This window comes from Oxyura jamaicensis (assembly GCF_011077185.1).
Source record: "Oxyura jamaicensis isolate SHBP4307 breed ruddy duck chromosome 19 unlocalized genomic scaffold, BPBGC_Ojam_1.0 oxy19_random_OJ72829, whole genome shotgun sequence".
In the NCBI taxonomy this organism is placed as follows: domain Eukaryota; kingdom Metazoa; phylum Chordata; class Aves; order Anseriformes; family Anatidae; genus Oxyura; species Oxyura jamaicensis.
In genome coordinates, this window is record NW_023304523.1 from 13 (window position 1) to 17455 (window position 17443).

The window sequence follows — 17443 nt, forward strand, 5'->3', positions numbered from 1 at the left end:
CCTCCCGGTGCCCCGCACTCACTGCGGGGACGCGCGCTGCCCGCATGGCCCCGCTCCACTCCCGTCCGCTCCGCGCCGCCGCCGCCGCCCGTTTGAAAACCCCGCGCGGCTCTGATTGGTCCCGCGCCTCACACGTCACCGGGGCGGGGGTGGGCGGAGCCAAACCGGTAATTGGGCGTGGTTGTGGGTGCAGTGGGCGTGGCTACGCGCGATGCCCCGCCCATCTGGCGGGAAACAGCCTGCCGCTGCGCAGCGCCCAGCGCGGAGCCGCCACGCGTGGGGCCGGGGGGGGGGTGGAACTGGCTCCGTACCGCCCCCCCCGTCCCTTCCCGGTCCCCATCCCCCCGACCCCATCCCCGGGGAGCATCCTCAGCGGTTCCCGAGGGTGCCGGGTTTATTGCTCCCGTGGGGAGATGCACAGCGCTGGGGGCAGCCACCGGGGGCCCAGCCGCTGCCGGGGGGGTCTGGGGGGGTCCCTGAGCGATGCGAGGGGTCCGGTGGTGGCAGCAGCTCAGCCGGGCCAGGGGCAGTCCGGGGGGGCCGTGGTGGTGAGGTCGCAGTCGAAGTCGTCGAAGGTGGAGGGGTCTGGGGTGGGAGCGGGGGGTGCGGGGGGGCGCGGGGCCACGGCCACAGCCACTGGGTCCTTCTGCAGGAGGTCGGCGTCGAAGGTCACCCCCCGGAAGAAAGGGTGGTCCTGGAAGTGGTGGAGGTAGCGCAGGCGGCGCAGGGGGTTATGGCACAGCAGCTGGGGACGGAGACAGGATGGTGAGCGGCGGGGACCCCACTGGGGACCCCCAACCCGGGGGGGTGAGGGCTACCTCGGCCAGCAGCCGGGCCAGCGCGGGGCTGAGCGCAGGGGGGCTCGTGTAGCTGCTCCGGTTGACGCGCTCCAGCATGGCCATGTGGTCCCCCGCTGGTGCCACTGGGAACTGGGGGGCAAGGAGCAGGTTTAGGGGTTCCATAGGGTGCCCATAGCCCCCCTGTGCGCCCCACAGAGCTCACCTCCCCGCTGGCCAGGGCGAAGAGCAGGACTCCCAGGGACCACCAGTCAGCCGCGTGGCTGTAGGGGCCCCCGCTCAGCACCTCTGGGGCTGGGGGGATGAGGGGGTGAGCGGCTGGAGTGGATGTGTCCCCACCACCACCCCCTGCCACCCCCTTACCCATGTACTGCAGGGTGCCGCAGATGGTGTGGGCCCGCTCGCCCCACCGCAGGTGCCGGGAGAGGCCGAAGTCGGCGAGTTTGAGGTGCCCTGGGGGGCAAGATGGAGCATGGGGCCCCAACAATGGGGTGTCCTCAACATTGGGGTGTCCCTGTGGATGGGGTGTCCCCACCCTAGTGCCACCAGACCCTTACCTCTCTCATCCAGGAGGATGTTCTCCATCTGAAACAAACCAGGCTCTGGGGTGACCCACCTGTGCCAGGGGGTGCAGAGACCCCCCCACCATCCTCTATTCCCCCCAGCCCCGCTGTCACCCACCTTCACATCTCTGTGCACGATGCCCAGGTCATGGAGATACACTGGGGACAAGACAGAGCCATCAGAGCAGAGGGTCCCCTCCCCACGCCGTACCCTCTGCCACCCCCATGGCACCCAGCAGGCAGCTTCCCCCCCCCCCCAGGAGGGCTGAGCCCCCACTCACCCAGCACCAGCACCAGCTCGGCGGCGAACAGGCGGACGGTGGCCTCGGCGAAGCGCCCGGCGGCGCGCCACAGCGCGTGCAGGTCCCCGGTGCTGCAGTAGGTGCACACTGCCGGGACACGTCACCGGCCTTGTTACGGGCACCGAGGTGACACGGGCACCACGGCCACGAGGGCCATGCCTTGGGGTGACGCGAGTGCTGGGTCCGTTTGGGCAGCGAGTGGCACAAGCACCAGGACCTCTGGGCACCAGGACCGTGTACTATGGTGACGTGGGCTCCAGAGCCACGGGGGCACCAAGGTGACACAGGCACCAGGGCCACACGGGCTCTGTGGCCACAAAGGTGGCACGTCCCTGAGCAAAGTGAGGGTCCCGGTGGACCCTACAGCACTATGGCTATGGGGACACAAAGGTGCCACAAGCACCGTAGCTAAAAGCGTACCAAAGTGGCACAGCCCCTGGGGCTCACAGAGCCACCAGGAATTCACCCACATGGGCACCACGGTGGCACAGCCACCGGAGCGGTGACACAGGAGAAGTGGCAGGACAGACCCGGGGGGCAGAGCATCTCGTTTGTCCCCGCTGAGCTCGTCCCTGTCCCCGCGGTGGCTGCGGGCTGGGAGCTGGCAGCCAAGCGCCTTGGTCCCCGCGGGCAGCGTGCAGAGCGGGGGGAGCACGCGCGTGTGCGGGGACACGTGTGCGGGCAGCGGGGACACGTGCATGGGTAGCGGGGGGGGGACAGGGCGAGCCCGCAGGCAGATGGTCACTCACTGATGAAGAGGTGGCGCTGGCCCTGCCAGCTGTCCCCCAGGCCGTGGACAAATGGGTGCCTGACCTGTCTCTGGGGACACAAAGCAGAGAGGGTGAGCGGCCCCTGGGGTAGCTGGGTTCATGGGGGGGCCCCCCACTCGTGCCACCCTCCTTCTGCAGCCCGTGGGATGCCCCCCCCTGCACACCCCGATCCCCCTCACCTGGATGCTGACTTCTTCCTTGCACTGCTTCAGGGTGTCGCGGCGCAGCACCTCCACTTTGGGCATGACCTGGGGGGGCGATGGGGGTGTCGGGGAGGGGGGGCCGGGGCAGGATGGGCACCCCCAGACCCCAGGGCAGCACCCACCTTGACGGCGCAGACCTTCTCCCGCCCGCAGTCCAGCACTTTCAGGATGGTCCCGAAGGAGCCTTTGGCCACCAAGCCCAGGATCTGGGGGGAGTGGGAGCTGAGCAACCCCACGGAGACGGGCTGCGGGGTGCCCAGCGCAGGGCAGGCCGTGGGGTGCTTCCACGGGGAGCGGGGTCCTGCGTGGGGTGAGGTGGGGGGCGTTGGGGGGCACAAAGCAGGCGGGGGGGCACACAGGGACCAGGGAGGGCGTGTGGGTACCCCCGTGGGACACACGGGGACCCGGGGAGTGGGGGGCGTGGGGCACACGGGACACGGGTGGGGGGAGAAGGGGACCCGGTAGGACGGTCGGGAGCTCTGGTAGGGTGCACGGGGACCCGGTACGGAGCGCAAGGAAAGCCGATAAAGACGGGCGGCGACCCCGCGAAGAGGCACGGGATGGCGGCACAGGACACACGGGGACCCGGTAGGGCGCACGGGGACCCCGGTAGGGCGCACGGGACACTCGGGGACCCCGCTGGGAAACAGAGGGAGCCGTCCCGGAATGCGAGGGGACCCGGCAGAGGACGTCATTTAATGCACGGGACCCCCAGCGGGAGTTGCGGGCTCCCCGGTCGGACGCACCGGGCCCCCGGTAGGTCGGGAGGGGGCCCCGGGCAGGCACCTTGAGCTGCTGCTGGCGGCCGGAGGGGCGGACGGGGAACTCCGGCAGGAAGAGCGAGACGAGCTGCGGCAGCGGCCAAGCGGGCAGCGGCGGCTCCTCGGCGGCCAGGGCGAGCCCCGGTCCCGGTCCCGGTCCCGGTCCCGACCCGGCGCGGCGCAGCAGCGCCCGTACCCACGGCCCCACGCCCCGGCCCTGCGGATCCGGGGGCAGCCGTCAGCGGGGGGGAACACCCCGGGGATGGGGAGGGGGAAATTAGGGGCACCCCCGGAGCCACCGCACGCACCTTGGGGGGTCGCACCGGGGCCGGCCCGGGCCCGCTGCTGGCTGCTCCCATCGCGCCGCGCCCCGGGCCCGGTAATCGCCGCCTTACATAACCCCGCCCGGCCCCGCCCCGACCGCCCCCCGGACCCCTCCTTCTCCGCCCCGGCCGCTCACGACCACCCCCAGCACCGGGAACGGACAGCGGGGCTCCCGGGGCGCCCCCCGCGGTATCAGCCCCGTGCCTGCACCGGGCATGGATCGGGGACTCCCCCCCTTCTCCCCCGTATCCCCCCCCGCTTCCTCTAGCACCCTCCCCTCCAACCCCCCCATTTCACAGCAGCCCCCCTGCCCCAGGACTGCCCCCAGCTGCAGGGGGCAGCAGCGTAACCATAGCCCAAGGGGCTCCTGGAGGAGATGGCTGAGTATAAGAGCTGAGAGGGGGGGCGCTACCAAGGACCCCCAAGTAGGGGAACCCCCCCAGGAGGGCCATGGGGTGAAGCCACACAGTCAGGGTGCTGTAGTGCTGAGAACGGGGACAGCGGTGACGCCGGCACTGCGCCGCGAGGGGGGAGGCGAGTGACAACCCGGGGGAGCGAGGCTGTTCCAAATTAAAAACTCTTATTTAAACTCTCTCCTGTTCCCCTTTCTCCCAGCCTCGAGCCATCCTGCTGCTTCACCGGGCCCAGGGGCCGGGCCCAGCACCCGCACAGCAGGGAGAGGGGAGGCTCGCGGGAACCCTTGGCACAGGGAGGGGGCTTTGTGCACCCCACAAAGCGGCCCCGGAGCACGCTGCACCCCACAGCCCCCCGCTGCTGCACCCCTGCCCCACAGCGGGGGGGCTTCCCAGGGCCTGGGTGCAGCCCCCCCCCCAGCTCAGGCAGCACTGTGCTGAGCAGCACGGCCCCCCCTCTGCACCACAGGGCTGCCTCTCCACTGTGGGGAGCACGGAGGGGCCCCAGTCCCTTCCCGGCCTGCCGGGTGCTGCCCTTTATTTGCGCCTGCCGAAGATGGACTTCTTGCTGGGGTTCTTCTCGCCCACGCTCAGCCCGATGAGCAGGCGCGCCTTCTCATCCTCCTCCTGCTGCTGGATGGGCCCGTCCGATTTGTTCTCCAGCTTCCCCCGGGCCTCCGCGCCCGCTGCCGGCTTCAGGCGCAGCTTCTCTTTGATCACCTGCCCCGGGACAGCGGGATCAGGATGATCCTGAGCAGGTTATCGGGAAGGGGGGAGGCCGAGACAGCGCTGTCCCCACCTACCTGCGCCACCAAGGCTTTGCGGCTGTCCCTCTTCACCGCCATGGCAAAGTCCAGCCACGTCCAGGTGTTGTTGTGGTACTCCAGGCACGGCAGCACCAGGTTCAGGTCGCCCCAGTCAACGCTGTTCTTCTCGCCCTGGGCAGGGGACGGAGCGGGGGGGGGGGGTCAGACAGCGTGGGACAAGGCCCCGGGACACCCCCAGCACAGCCCGTCCCCGTCCCCTCACCTTGTAGCTGACGCAGAGCGGCACCTGCGGGATCTTGATGTAGATGAAGGAGTTGTTCATGGCCGCGCGCTCCTTCATCTTGTCGATGTCGTCCACGGGGTGCTGGGGACAGAGCGGGGAGCAGAAGGTGAGGAGAGGGGACGGAGCCAGGAAGCAGCAGGGAAGGGACAGGCGGGCACGAGGCCAGGGCATTGCTTCACCAGGGAAAAACAGGGACAGGAAAGCAGGGCGAGGACAGGGCTGCCCGGCCTGGGAGCTGAGGGAAGACTGGGTTCTCCCGGAGTGCCAGCAGCAGGTACCTCGGGTGCTTTTCGGAACGATCTTCTGACCCCTGACGTCCGATTCAGTCCCTGAGCGACTCCCTTCCCCGGCCCCAGCGCGTCATCGGCCACGATCAGCTGCCGCGGCTTCACCACGGGTATCCCTGCAACAAAGTGGGGGGTGTCCTGGGGAGCAGCCACGACCCCGATCCCCCCCCCCAGCAATTCCCTGCCCACGGGGGAAACCACTGGCCTCTGTTCCTCAACACAAGGCCCACCAGCAGCTGCCCACAACCACGTCCTGGACACGCAGCCAGAGCTGCTCAGTTGTCACTGGGGTGCCGGGGAGGAGGGTGACCACGCACAGCCACGAGCCTCCCGCCCCACTCACCCGTTGTCACCAGCTTGGACTTGTCTTCCTCATCCCCCACCTCCTCCTCCTCCACGTTGCGGCCGGGGAAGAAGAACCCCATCATCCTGTGGAAGAACTGGTGGGTGAGCTGGATGGTGAGCGGGACCACATTCACCTTGTGGGGAGAGAGAGAGAGAGACGTGTCGGGGCTGGGCAAACACTTTTTGTGCCCTGCCACCTCCCAGCCGAGCCCTGGCACCTCGAAGTGCTCCTTGATGGAGATGCCCCCCACGGGCGGCCGGACCTTGCTGAAGATCCTCAGTGCCAGCTGCCGGCCGGACTGGCAGGAGCTCTGGGGACGCAGCACCACCTGCAGGGAAGCCAGCGGGTGGCTGGAGTGAGGGACAGCCACCCTGGCCGGGTCACCCGAGGGTCCCCAGGGCGCGGAGCTGCTCCCCTTGCCTTGTACACAGCGTTGGGCAGGAGATTGTTCATCGTGACCCAGCCCAGCTCCAGCAGATGCTCGGCTGTATCGTCGGACTTGTTGACCTGTGCACACAGACCCATCAGCCCCAGACATTTGGGCCCGGGGGGGGGGCTGTGGGGGCCACGGGACAGCTCGGTACCTTGCTGTAGAGGAAGCGCTGCAGCTCCAGCTCGGCTATGCCCAGCTGCCCATCCTCCTCCGTCAGGCGCCAGCGCGCCTGGGCGAAGTAGAACTCAGTCCGCCGCGCTACGCTCACGTCCTCCGGCTGCTTCCGCAGCTCCATCTTGTTGGCTCGCTGCAGCTGGAAGTCCTTGAAGCACCTGCAGCAAAACAGGGGAGAGCTGGGACACGGGAGCCCTGGAGGAAGGGGGGAACAATGCTACAGAAGGCAGAGTGGGCCCGTACCTGATCAGTATGTTCAGCTCCTCGCTCTCCAGCTGCAGGTTAGCCTTCTCCTGGTTCAGCTGCTGCTGCAGCCTGTGGTTGAGGTCGAGCAGGGTCTCGTTTTTGCTGTCATCCTGCAGGGACTGAAGGGCAGACAACCCTCAGCACCCTCTACCCTGAAGCAGGGACCCAGGGGAGCCAGGTCCCGCCTGGGACGCGGGCTCACCTTCACGTTGGAGTACATCTGCTTCTCCAGCTGCCGGATCTGGGCAACGTGCTGCCTCACGGCCTCCTGCAGGTGTAGGATACTGCTGCGCTGCTCCTCTGGGTTGCTGGAGATTTCCAGCTGGAAACGCACCCGCTGCTTCTTCTCACTGTGCTCCTGGACACACGGATAAATAAGGGAAGATCAGGAGTGCCCCGGGCGCAAGGAAGCGGCACAATGACTTGCAGCCTCGTGGTACCTTGCGTTTGGGCTCCACGTGCAGCAGCAGGTTGTTAACTATGTCAAGGATCATGGCGTACTGGGCAGGGTTTGTGGAGATCTCCAGGTCGTGGTGGATAAGTGTGAATGTGTCCACAGCTCCTGCAGGGACAAAAAAAGGACACGTGGGGCCCCAGTATGGCCAGAGATGGTACCTCTTGGGATGCACCTGGGGGCCAGCCAGTGGTGGAGGGACAGAGAACAAGCAGAGGTGGTTACACTGGCTCTAGCAGGCTCAGAGCATCCAGCCTCGGGCGTTGTCCCTGGTCCCACAAGGCTGAGGACCCCACCTGCACGCTCCCCTCTGATCTCAGCATGGACAAGACAAGACGGACCACCCCTGGACCTGGCAGGCACCTGCGGGTCAGCCCCGAGCTCTGCTGAGACGCGCTGCCGGGGATGTACCCACCCTCCTGCTTCTTCAGCAGATCCTCCTTCTCCTGGTTAGCGGGAGTCTCGGGGGGCTTTATCTGCGTGGCCAGCTCGGGGTCGATGTCGTGGCTGTAGCTGATATAGTACATGCGGCAGCTGCAGCGAGAGATGATCCTCTGCACCTGCTGGGTCTGCTGGGCTTCCGAGGGCTGGTTCCAGTCTGGGGACAGGCAGGGGGACCACGGTCTGAGCACCACTCAGGGGACCTCGTGACACAGTGCTCAGAGCAGCAGCCAGCTCCCAGAGCTGTACACGGATGTGCTGAGTGCTCCCAGCTCCACCAGCCTCGGGGGCACCGAGGAGCAGCGTGGTGGCCAGCTCCTCGAGCAGTACCTGTCGTGGTGCTGACCATGCCCCCCACGGCCTGCCCGCTCTCCATCAGCTCCTGCACCGAGTCCAGGCTCCGCTGCCGATGTTCCTCGATATTTTTCACCTAGGGATGCGAGGAGGCACCCGTGGTTACCCTCGCTCTCCCTGCCCTCCGTGCAGCTCACCCATCGTGTGCCACCCCAGCGGCTCACCTCCAGCCAGAGCTGCCCGTGCTCCCTCTCGGTGGGGCTGCTTTCCGTGGTGGCGAAGTATTGCATGCCGTCCAGCAAGCACGTCCACGACGTCTTCTGCTTCAGCGTGTCCCCGTACCACGCAGGGTGGTGCTGGCACTGCAGCAGCTGGGCCTTCGCCGCGGACACAATCACACAGCCCTCTGTCTCTGCACCACGCAGCACCATCTGGGGTGGGGGGGGGGAAGAGATCCTGGGGGGTCAGGGGCAGGCACAACCTCTCTCACCACGAGGCCACGGGGAGCAGAGAGCGTGGGGGCCAGCAGGCTGGCCAGGGGCACGGACCTGGCAGTTGACCAGCTCAATGAGGCAGTTGCGGTTGTAGATATCATCGGTCTGGCAAGCGGCGATGCCGCACAGCTGCTCACTAGCCCCAGATTCCTCCTCTGTGAAGACCACGAACTTGTCTGTCTCCTCAATGAGCTTCTGCAGCATGTAGGCTCCTGGGGAAGGAGAAAAGGTCAGTGAAAAGCTGAAGGGGGCCGGCTAGGAGGTGACGGGGTGAAGGCAGGCACAGTTTTGGGCTAGCATGCACAGCCAGGCCACTGCTGGGTGCAGGTTTCCACTCCCCACCACGCTCACCCCCCGAGGAGGCTCTCTCAGGTCGGCCACTGGTGATGGGAGCAGTGACTCTGGCAGGGATGGACTGAGCAGAGAGCGGGCCCCGCTTCAGCTTCTTGGCCTGCAGCTGCGTGTCAATCTTCAGCCCCTTCAGGGCCTCGGTGGACAGGTTGCGCTTGAGCACAGCTGCTTTTTTGTAGCCGTCATAGAGGCCGAAGGCGATGTCCCGGTTTGTGGTGGTCCAGGACGCCCGCAGGTCCACCAGGTGCAGCTGGTGCGTGTGGAAACCATCGTCCCCATCCCGCAGGGGCAGCTCCTGGACACAGAAGGGCAGAGCCTGAGCACAACAAAGCCACCTCCAGCCCGTTCTTCCCCGTTGTATCCACAGATCAAGGTCCCCTTGTCGCGGGGGATGCCACCAGGGCAGCACAGGCTGGGTTACCCCTGCTGTGCCCTGTGCTTGCTGCGGTACCTCCTCCGCCGTGCGGTTGCTGTGCCGCTGGTAGGTGAGGGAGGACAGGCTCAGCAGGTGGGTTTTCTTCACCAGGGTGTCGAGCCGGTGGTCAGCGTTCTCGTCGCAGGTGGAGGCCATGAGGTGCACGGTGACCTGGCTCAGGTCGCTCACCATCTGCGTGATGCTCCACTCCGAGATGAGGCGTCGCATCACCGTGCCAGCTGGGGGACGGGGAGAGGCGTCAGCCGGGACCCTCCCGCGGCCTGGAAGCGGTGCCAGCAGGGCCCCAGCTCACCTTGTGGGATGAGCCGCTGCGTGCCGCGGGTGAAGATGTGCCCCTGGCAGCACTCCACCTGGATCCCCCGCTGCTGGGCAAAGGAGGCCCAGTAATGCACCTACGAAGGAGCAGACAGCAGGGCTTGAGAGATCAGCGCAGGGAGAGGGGGGAAATAACTCTGGGAAGCCACCCCCAGGACTTGCCTGCAGCCGGGGGAAGAGCGCAGTGTAGGACAGCTGCTTGTAATGCTGCCCCAGCTTCTTCTTACTGGGTTTCAGGTTGTTGAAGAGCTTCCCACGGCATATAGGGCGCGTCACGCTGGTCCACGTGGCCCAGAAGTTCTGCATCCAGCGGAGGGTGCTGCTGTAGAGCAGGATCCGGGGCTGGGAGTGCTCTGAGAATACACCCATCATCAGCCAGCACCGCGGGGCAGGGACAGGGCAGCGCCCAACCCAGGGCTGAGAAGGATCACTAAAACCAGCCCCCTTGCCCCAGAGGGCTCCTCGGGGCGCCATCACCCACCCTCATTGGGCCGCGTCAGGTCCATCCGGATGGAGAGGTTGAGGTTCTCGGAGCGGAAGGCACGGTAGGAGTCGTACTGCTGTCCCACCGGCACCTCGGGCAGGAACTCGGGGGAGCGCAGCACCACGCCGTGGTGGTCATGGGGGTTCCCGTGGCACAGCCACTGCAGTTCCAGCGTCATGCACAGGTCGGGGAGGTGCAGGAAGCAGCAGTCGTCATACCTGGGTGGGGAAAGAAGCCCCTGGTAATCCCCCAGCACCATCAGCAGCCCCACGCTCCCAGCCCCACGCTCACTTGGAGGCTGTCCGGACGTTGATGTCTAGGTTGCCCTTGAAGACGAACTGCCCGGGCTTCCAGTGGAAGGAGAGGTGGCTCCACTCCCAGTGCATGTTCTCCGTGGTGTTGTAGGGGTCCTGCAAGCACAAGCACGAGCAGAGGCAGGTGTGAGCTGGCCCCATGCCATGCTCCGCTCCCTACCCCGCCGTCTCCCACCTCGGTGGCCAGCTGGTGCAGGTTGGCCTGCTCGATGTCCATGTGCCAGTCCCCGTGGAAGAGAAGGCGGCTCTTGTCCCACCAGGGCAACGGGGCGCTGGGGTCCTCCGAGGGCTTGGTGAGCAGATCCACGCACTGACCGATCAGGGTCCAGGCCGGGTCCCAGCAAGGCCCCCACACGATGGTGTACTGGGAGATCTCAGCTGAGGACACGGAGTGGCTCAGTCCTCTGCCCTGTCCCCGCCCCGGCAGAGAGCCCCCTCGCCCCTCCAGCTCTTACAGTGGAAGTCGTGGTAGAACTTGAGGGGAGGCATGTTCCTCTCCACCGTCGCGTCTCCCCAGGGCAGCCCCAGCTTCAGGACCTGGCGGCGCCGGGAGCAGGCCTGGCCGCACTGCTCCGCCCCGATCAGCCGGCCCGAGAGCTGCCAGTTCCGGATCTCGAAGAGGTAGCGAGGGTAGTCGCGGATCCGCACTGCGGGGCAGAGCGAGGGACGATGGAGGTGGCAGCAGACGGGCACTGCTCTGATCCCAACACTCTGGGCTGTCTCAGGAGCCACCACCCTGTTACATCTCTGCTCCATTCCCATTCCCTTGCACCTCTGAAAATCATTTCCCCCGCTGGGCCACGCGTCACGCAGTGCCGGTAGGTCCCTGCCTTGAAAACCCACACCACGCAGCCACCGCATTGCCCTCTGAGGACACCGAGACCACTCACCAAAGAAGCTGCCCACGCTGCCCTTCATCATGCGGCACCACTGGGTGACCATCTCCAGCCCCTCGGGGGGGAAGGGGCTGACGCTGTCCATGTCCCTCATCTGCTCCACGACACGCTCCGTGCCGTGGAAGGACTCGTCAGCCATGGCCACCAGCTCCAGGTGGGCCAGGGTCCAGGTGAGGAGAGCCCTCCGCATGGGCGTGTTGGCATAGAGGCGCCGGGAGCGCTGGATGTAGATCTCGATGTTCTTCTTCTCCAGCGAGGCGTAGAGCTCCTCGATCTTGCGGGCAGGCAGCAGCTCCCCGTGCTGCTTGCGCAGCGCGGCCACCTTGGCGTCCAGCAGCTGCAACCGCTTGGCGCTCTCCTTGCTCTCGTCCTTCATCAGCTCGTAGTTGTCTCGTAGCTTCACCTCGAAGACATCGTCCAGGAAGACCCAGGAGAAGTGCGTCACTTTGAGCAGGAGGTCGGGAGGCAGGGATGCGCTGGCGGGACGCCCGCGCCGGTGCAAGCCCTTCAGCCACTTCTGCACACCCACGGCGGCGTCCAGCGTGCGGGAGAAGTCGTACTGGTAGGGGAACTCGATGCTGACGCTGGCGAAGGAGAAGGCCCAGCCGCGGTTGCGGAGGGTGCGCAGGGTGGGGAAGGCGCAACGGTGCAGGATGACCTCCTCCAGCTCCGGCAGCAGCTTCACCTCCACCTCCTTGAAGCTGAAGATGCTGTGGCCATCGAAGCCGGCGGCCAGCTCGGGGCAGTAGCTGTGCAGGGCGCCGCCGTGCCAGCTCACCGAGGTCCGTTCAGCAGCCAGGCTGATGTAGTTGGCCTCAGAGACAAAGGCGGTGACCTTGGCAGAGCTCAGCTCCAGCGACAGGGACAGCAGTCTTTTGGGGGGAGCCCCGTCTGGCTGGGGGGGCCCTCCTGTCTCAGTAGGGGTGGTGGCACAGGGCGCCGGGCTCTCCGGGGACAGGGAGGGAGGCGTCCCGCGGCCAAGGGCGCTCTGCAAGGCTTCGTGGCACTGCAGGGTGGCCAGGGTGTGATGGTACAAGTGCATGTGGTCGGGCGGGCTCCACAGCACCGCCAGCCCCTCGCCGCACTGCACCTAGAGCAGAGAGAAAAAGCACCAGGTCACCACCACATCCTCCTCTCCGTCACCTTTTGGTGCCCTCCCACCGCCCCGTCCATCCCAGCACCAGCTAAAGCAGCGCCCCGAGGCCCACACCGACCTCCAGAGAGCGGATGCTGCTGTGGTAGGTAACGGAGAGCATGGAGAGGTTGGCCACGGGGTTGGGGATGGCAGGAGCTTTGCAGCACGGCTGCATCTTCTCCGTGATGCTCTTCACCAAGGCCAGCACCATGCCCTGGACGCTGACCGTGCAGCTCTCGGCACTCCCCAGGACAGTCAGCGTGTCCAGCCGCAGCTCCAGGGCGCCTAGAGGGACAAGTAAATCAGTGCTGGAGGCACAGACAAGGCACCCCACAGCACACCAGGCTCCCCTGGCTGTGGGGTTGTTCCAGGACAGCCTGGATACCACAACCGCACTTACCCACAACAGCTGAGAGCGTGAAAAGATTTACATCCTCCACCTTCAGATCCACCTTCCAGAGCAGTCCCCAGGGCTCGCTCGGGGCAGGGGGAGGCTGCTCAGCGAACTCAGCTCCGCCGGGCTGCGGGCAGAACAGGGGCAGGACCCTGGCCAGGCACTCGGTGCAGGTGTCCGACGACTCCACCTGCAGCCCCCGGATGGTGCAGTCCAGGAAAAGCGTGTCCGACTGGGCGCTGGACATGCCCAGAGGCTGGTTGTAGCTGCCCTGCAGGACAAATTGGCTGATTACTGTCAGGCTGCAGGATGTCCTCGTGCCACCACACACCCCCGTGCTGCCCGCGGGGAGTTAGGGATGGGCAGCGCCCCCGAGAGCAACCCCTCAGCCCCCCACTCACCTGTAGGTTGAAAGAGTCGAGGATGAGGGCTTCTCCCCACACGTGCATGTTGGGCGGGTGGGGGGCGCGCTGGATGTGCGAGTCATTGCCCACTCGCCAGCAGAGGTGGTCCACGGCCAGCACCGCCCGCTGGTGCACGCTCTGGGGGCGCAGGTGCTGGTAGTCTGCAGGCAGAGGGGAATGCAGGCAGGGCTCGCTGCTGCCCACTCAGCTGCCCCCAAAAAGGGGCAACTCGGACACAACCGGGCAGGGGCCCGCAGCCCACAGCTGGACACAGACGCAGCAGGATGTTCCCTGTTCCCATTCCACAGACCCAAGCTGCTGATCATCCCGATGTTTCTCTCACAGAGCCACCAACCCCACAAGAAGAGCCCAGGGCCCAAACCCCTACCTGCAGAGATGGAGTTGAAGCCCAAGGCGAAGGGCGGCGTGTCCCCCAGCTGCACTGACACGTTGACGTTGGACAGCGAGGCACACAGGATGATAGGCGCGATGATTTGGGGGTAGCTCCTGCGGGGGACAAGCACGGGCAGGCTCTTAGAGGGGTGCTGCATCCCACAGAGCAGCACCAAGGGACGCTTCTGTAGGGTTTCCCAACTACCACAACACCAGGGGCCGTGCACAGAAGGTGCTGCATGCCCGGGCACCCTGTCAGAGGGGCAGGCAAGAGGAAAGGAGCTACAAAAGCAGCAGCTGAGGCTGATTTTACCTTCCCTTGTGCCCCTGGCTGGGGACAGGCACCGCCCGGCACCTGCGTTCCTGCGCCAACAGGCCCAGCCAGTGCGAAAACTCTTGGTGGCGGTAGTGGATGATGCAGGTGTTGAGCAGCACAGCAGCCGAGAGGTCAATGGCTGTGACCTGGAGCAGGGAGAGTGCGGGGTGGCAGCAAGCTCGTGCCAGGAGCTGAACCAGACCCCTCCCGGGGGACAGGAGCGCACCCAGCACCCGCTCACCTGCACGCTGGTCTTCAGGGAGTTGAGGCACACGATGCGCTGGCGGCTCTGGGACAGGAGAAGGCCGTCTGGGGAGGGAGAGGAGCAGAAGTGAGGGCTGGAGGAGGAAAACGACGGCAGCCCTGTCCCGGGGGTGCCCTCCTGGCTACTTGCCCTCCAGCTGGAGGTCTACACTCATTTGGTCCAGGTCTGAGGCGGGGGTGAAATTGCGCAGCGGTATCTGCTCCTCTTCACGGCGGTAGAGAAACTGCAGCAGCTTCAGGCTCCAGGTGAGGTGCCTGGGGAAAGCAGGGTGTCGCTGCCAGACAGGAGCTGCACCCCCACGACCTCCATCTCCTCACCTCACACCCCAGCTGGCTGGCACACCAGCACAGACAAAGCACGGGCCAGTATCTATCTGCAGCCCAGCCCACCACCACCACCCCAGCAGCTGAGGATCCCAGCAGCTGTCCTGCTGGAACACCAGCTCGCCTGCCTTCCTTCTCCCCCAGGAGCACAGCCCCAGGCCACACTCAGTGTTTCCCATCGGGGTGGGCTCTGGGATTTGCTCTCTGCCTTCTGGCAGAGCAGGGGACGAGCAGGGAACAGCACAGCTGTCCCAAGGCTACCACAAGCACCTCTTCCACCTGCCTCCTCACCTCTTCTGGCTGTTCATTGACAGCACCACGCTCGTGTTCTCCAGCTTCACCTCCACCCTCCTGGGGACGAGCTGCAGCGTGTCCCTGCTCAGCAGAGACAAGGACTTCAGGGGCTCCTCGGGGCCTGCGGCGGGACACACAAGAGTCAAGGGAAGGCTCTCGCCCCGCTCCCTGCAGCAGGAGGCAGCGACAGCAAAGCCAAATCCCAAATCCAGCCCTTGCCCTGTCCCCGTGCCTGACCTGGGCTGGGCTGTTCGGCCCCGGCCGTGACGCGGTGCAGCAGCGGGCTGCAGAAGAGCCCCTCGTGCAGCTCCGCCTGCAGGGCCCGGACGCTCAGCCTGACGCCCACCAGCCGCCGCTTGCTGCTGATCTCCAGCGAGAGAGAGAGAGCCAGGGCCAGCTCCGCCAGGCACGTGTCATCCTGCGGGGGGAAGGAAAAGGTGAGGAACGTGTCCTGGGGTGTCCCAGAGCACCGTGCCCAGGCCCAGAGCACCGAATTTCTCCCCTTCCCGGCACTCACCAGCTGGCTGCTCCGCAGCACCTTGCTGTTCACCTTCGTCAGGCTCACCTCGCAGTTCAGGCTGGGGAAAGCAGAGCGAGGCTGCGGGCCCTGCTGCCTCCACACCAAGCCCTTCCCTCCCTTTTTGGTGGGACACGGAGACCCCAAGTCCTCCCAAAAGCAGAGCAAACCCTAACCCCACGAACAACACGGCCACCCGTCCGGAAAACAAATGGCTCTGGCTTCCCCTGAAGGAGAAAGGGACGGGGACAGCCTCGGAGAAGGATGCTAGGTCACATCAGAGGTGGCTGCGATGTGATGCTGAGGGGGACGGAGCAAGGCAGGACAGAAAGAAGCCTGTCTGGTTGGGGTCAGAGAAGTTCTCCCGCTCATCCCAGCAGGGAAACGGGGCCGTGCTGGAGGAGGGGAGCAGCGTGCGAGCAGCGTTACCTCTTCCCATCGCCAGCGAGGAGGAGACGCGTCTTGCTGGCCTGGATGTGCCAAAGAGACTCCGACGTGGCCACGTGCAGAACCATGACGTTGATGGAATCCAGGTGGATGGAGAAGAGCTGGTGGGAGGGAAAAGCGTTACGGTGAAGGCTGCCCAACGGCAGCACAGCCTGCAAACACCACACATAGCAGCAGAGCCTACCTGGCTAAGGAGCCGCAGCAGGGAGGGTTTAAGGGCCACGTCCGCTCCGCTCTCGCCGCCATCAGCCTCGCTGGGAGCCCCCGGGAAGGAGGGCTGGAAGCCAGGGCCCTTCTGCAGGTCCGTGCGGATTCGCACCTCCCCAAAGCACAGCTCGAAGTAGCGCCTGCAGAACAACAGCACGGGGAACCCTTACAACAGCCCGCTGCCAGGAGGGCCTCTGTGAGACACCCCGAAGGATTTGCAGACCGTGGGGACTGCGAGGCCCTGCAGGAAGGTGGTGCAAAGGCAGTCAGAAGGGCCAGGGGTGAGCCAGCCCCCCCAGGAGAGCAGCTAGGGAGCTGGGGCAGGGGGACTTACGGCAGCTCCCGGCTCAGTTTGCTGGAGATCCAGACGTTGTCAATTTCCTGCAGGGACACACAGGCAGGTGAGAGAGGAAACTGACAGATCTGTCCCATGGTGCTCACCCCCAACCTCCCACCCTGTTCCCAATGCTCGCCATCATGCAGGGAGCCCCCCAAAAACCCCGAGTTTGGCCAGGGGAGAAGGGCTGAAGCCCCGGGGCCGCGTGCCAGCAGCTGGTTGCAGGGACCTGCTGCCAGTCCGAAGGGGACTGCGGCCGTCCTGCCCTCGCCCCCCCGGTGACCCCCGCTCCAGGGGCACCCACCACCGTCTGCTGCTTCTGCTGGAACTTGAGGCTGATGTTCTGGGCCCAGAAGAAGCCGAAGGAGCCGATCTTCAGCTCGGCCTGCAGCTTCTGGCGGCACCAGCTGACGGCCAGGCGGCACACCAGCCACCTGCGGGGACACAAAGGGCCAGGGTCAACCTCCGCTGTTCGGGACCACCTCCATCAACCCCCCCGAGGCCCTGAATCCCCACACCCAGCCCCGTGCTCCCCGAACCCCCCTTGACCTGGCACCCAGCTCTGTGGGACCCCCCCAGAAGGCACAAAGCCCCCACTCCTGTGTGTGCCCCCTACCCTTGATGTCTCCCTCCAAGCCCTGACACCCCCCACCCCGATCTACACCCCCCTCTACACCCCAGCCTACAGCCCCCCTGTAATCCCGTGCCCCCCCAGCCTGTAGCCCCCCCATACCTCAACCCATAGCCCCCTACACCCCCACCCCCAGACCTACAAGCCCCCCCCATATCCCCCTCCCCTCCTCCCACCCCCCCAAACCTTACACCTCCTCTTACGCCCCTCTAGGAGCCCAAGACCCCCCCAGAACCGGACAGACCCCCCCCATACCCCTCAGAACCCCTTCACATCCTCCAGGACTCCCCTTAAACCCCTCAGGACTCCCCTCGTACCCCCAGGAACCCCCCTCACCCCTCAGGGCCCCCCTCAGGACCCCTCCCCACCCCCTCACACCCCTCAGGACCCCCTCAGCACCCCCCTCACACCCTCACGACCCCCTTACCCACCTCAGGATCCCCCTCATACCCCTCCAGGACCCCCCCTCACCCCTCAGAACCCCTCCTCACGCCCTCACACCCCCCAGGACTCCCCTTAACCCCCTCAGGACTCCCCTCGTACCCCCAGGATCCCCCCTCACCCCCCTCAGGACCCCCCTCAGGACCCCCCCTCACTCCCTCACCCCCCTCAGGACCCCTTCAGCCCCCCCC

General features: G+C 66.1%; 2 protein-coding genes across 3 annotated transcripts; both read right to left on the minus strand.

The window, feature by feature from the left end:
• Window positions 1-399: 399 nt before the first annotated feature.
• Window positions 400-3803, minus strand: RSKR (ribosomal protein S6 kinase related). The gene is made up of 12 exons (XM_035312661.1): window positions 3705-3803; window positions 3422-3613; window positions 2758-2841; window positions 2612-2680; window positions 2412-2481; window positions 1642-1749; window positions 1479-1519; window positions 1355-1382; window positions 1161-1250; window positions 1003-1091; window positions 819-929; window positions 400-745 (listed from the first exon to the last, which is right to left on the minus strand). The coding sequence occupies exons 1-12, from the start codon at window positions 3753-3755 to the stop codon at window positions 512-514; spliced, it is 1167 nt and encodes a 388-aa protein (XP_035168552.1). The 5' UTR covers window positions 3756-3803; the 3' UTR covers window positions 400-511.
• Window positions 3804-4670: 867 nt separating this feature from the next.
• KIAA0100 (KIAA0100 ortholog) lies at window positions 4671-16657 on the minus strand. Of its 2 annotated transcripts, none has more exons than XM_035312663.1 (38): window positions 16485-16657; window positions 16178-16224; window positions 15821-15983; window positions 15619-15737; window positions 15190-15250; window positions 14910-15090; window positions 14670-14793; window positions 14185-14309; window positions 14032-14099; window positions 13788-13936; window positions 13470-13588; window positions 13079-13242; window positions 12684-12948; window positions 12363-12568; window positions 11143-12238; window positions 10708-10899; window positions 10428-10630; window positions 10230-10348; window positions 9936-10156; window positions 9617-9807; window positions 9432-9531; window positions 9155-9357; window positions 8704-8998; window positions 8407-8564; window positions 8083-8289; window positions 7895-7994; window positions 7539-7721; window positions 7110-7231; window positions 6872-7027; window positions 6667-6788; window positions 6401-6581; window positions 6237-6323; window positions 6034-6144; window positions 5814-5949; window positions 5462-5586; window positions 5163-5264; window positions 4937-5071; window positions 4671-4853 (listed from the first exon to the last, which is right to left on the minus strand). In XM_035312663.1, the coding sequence occupies exons 4-38, from the start codon at window positions 15702-15704 to the stop codon at window positions 4671-4673; spliced, it is 6276 nt and encodes a 2091-aa protein (XP_035168554.1). In that variant the 5' UTR covers window positions 15705-15737; window positions 15821-15983; window positions 16178-16224; window positions 16485-16657. The 2 variants fall into 2 exon arrangements, with proteins under 2 accessions (XP_035168554.1, XP_035168553.1); XM_035312662.1 differs by having other exon boundaries at window positions 12684-12960.
• Between the last annotated feature and the right edge of the window lie 786 nt (window positions 16658-17443).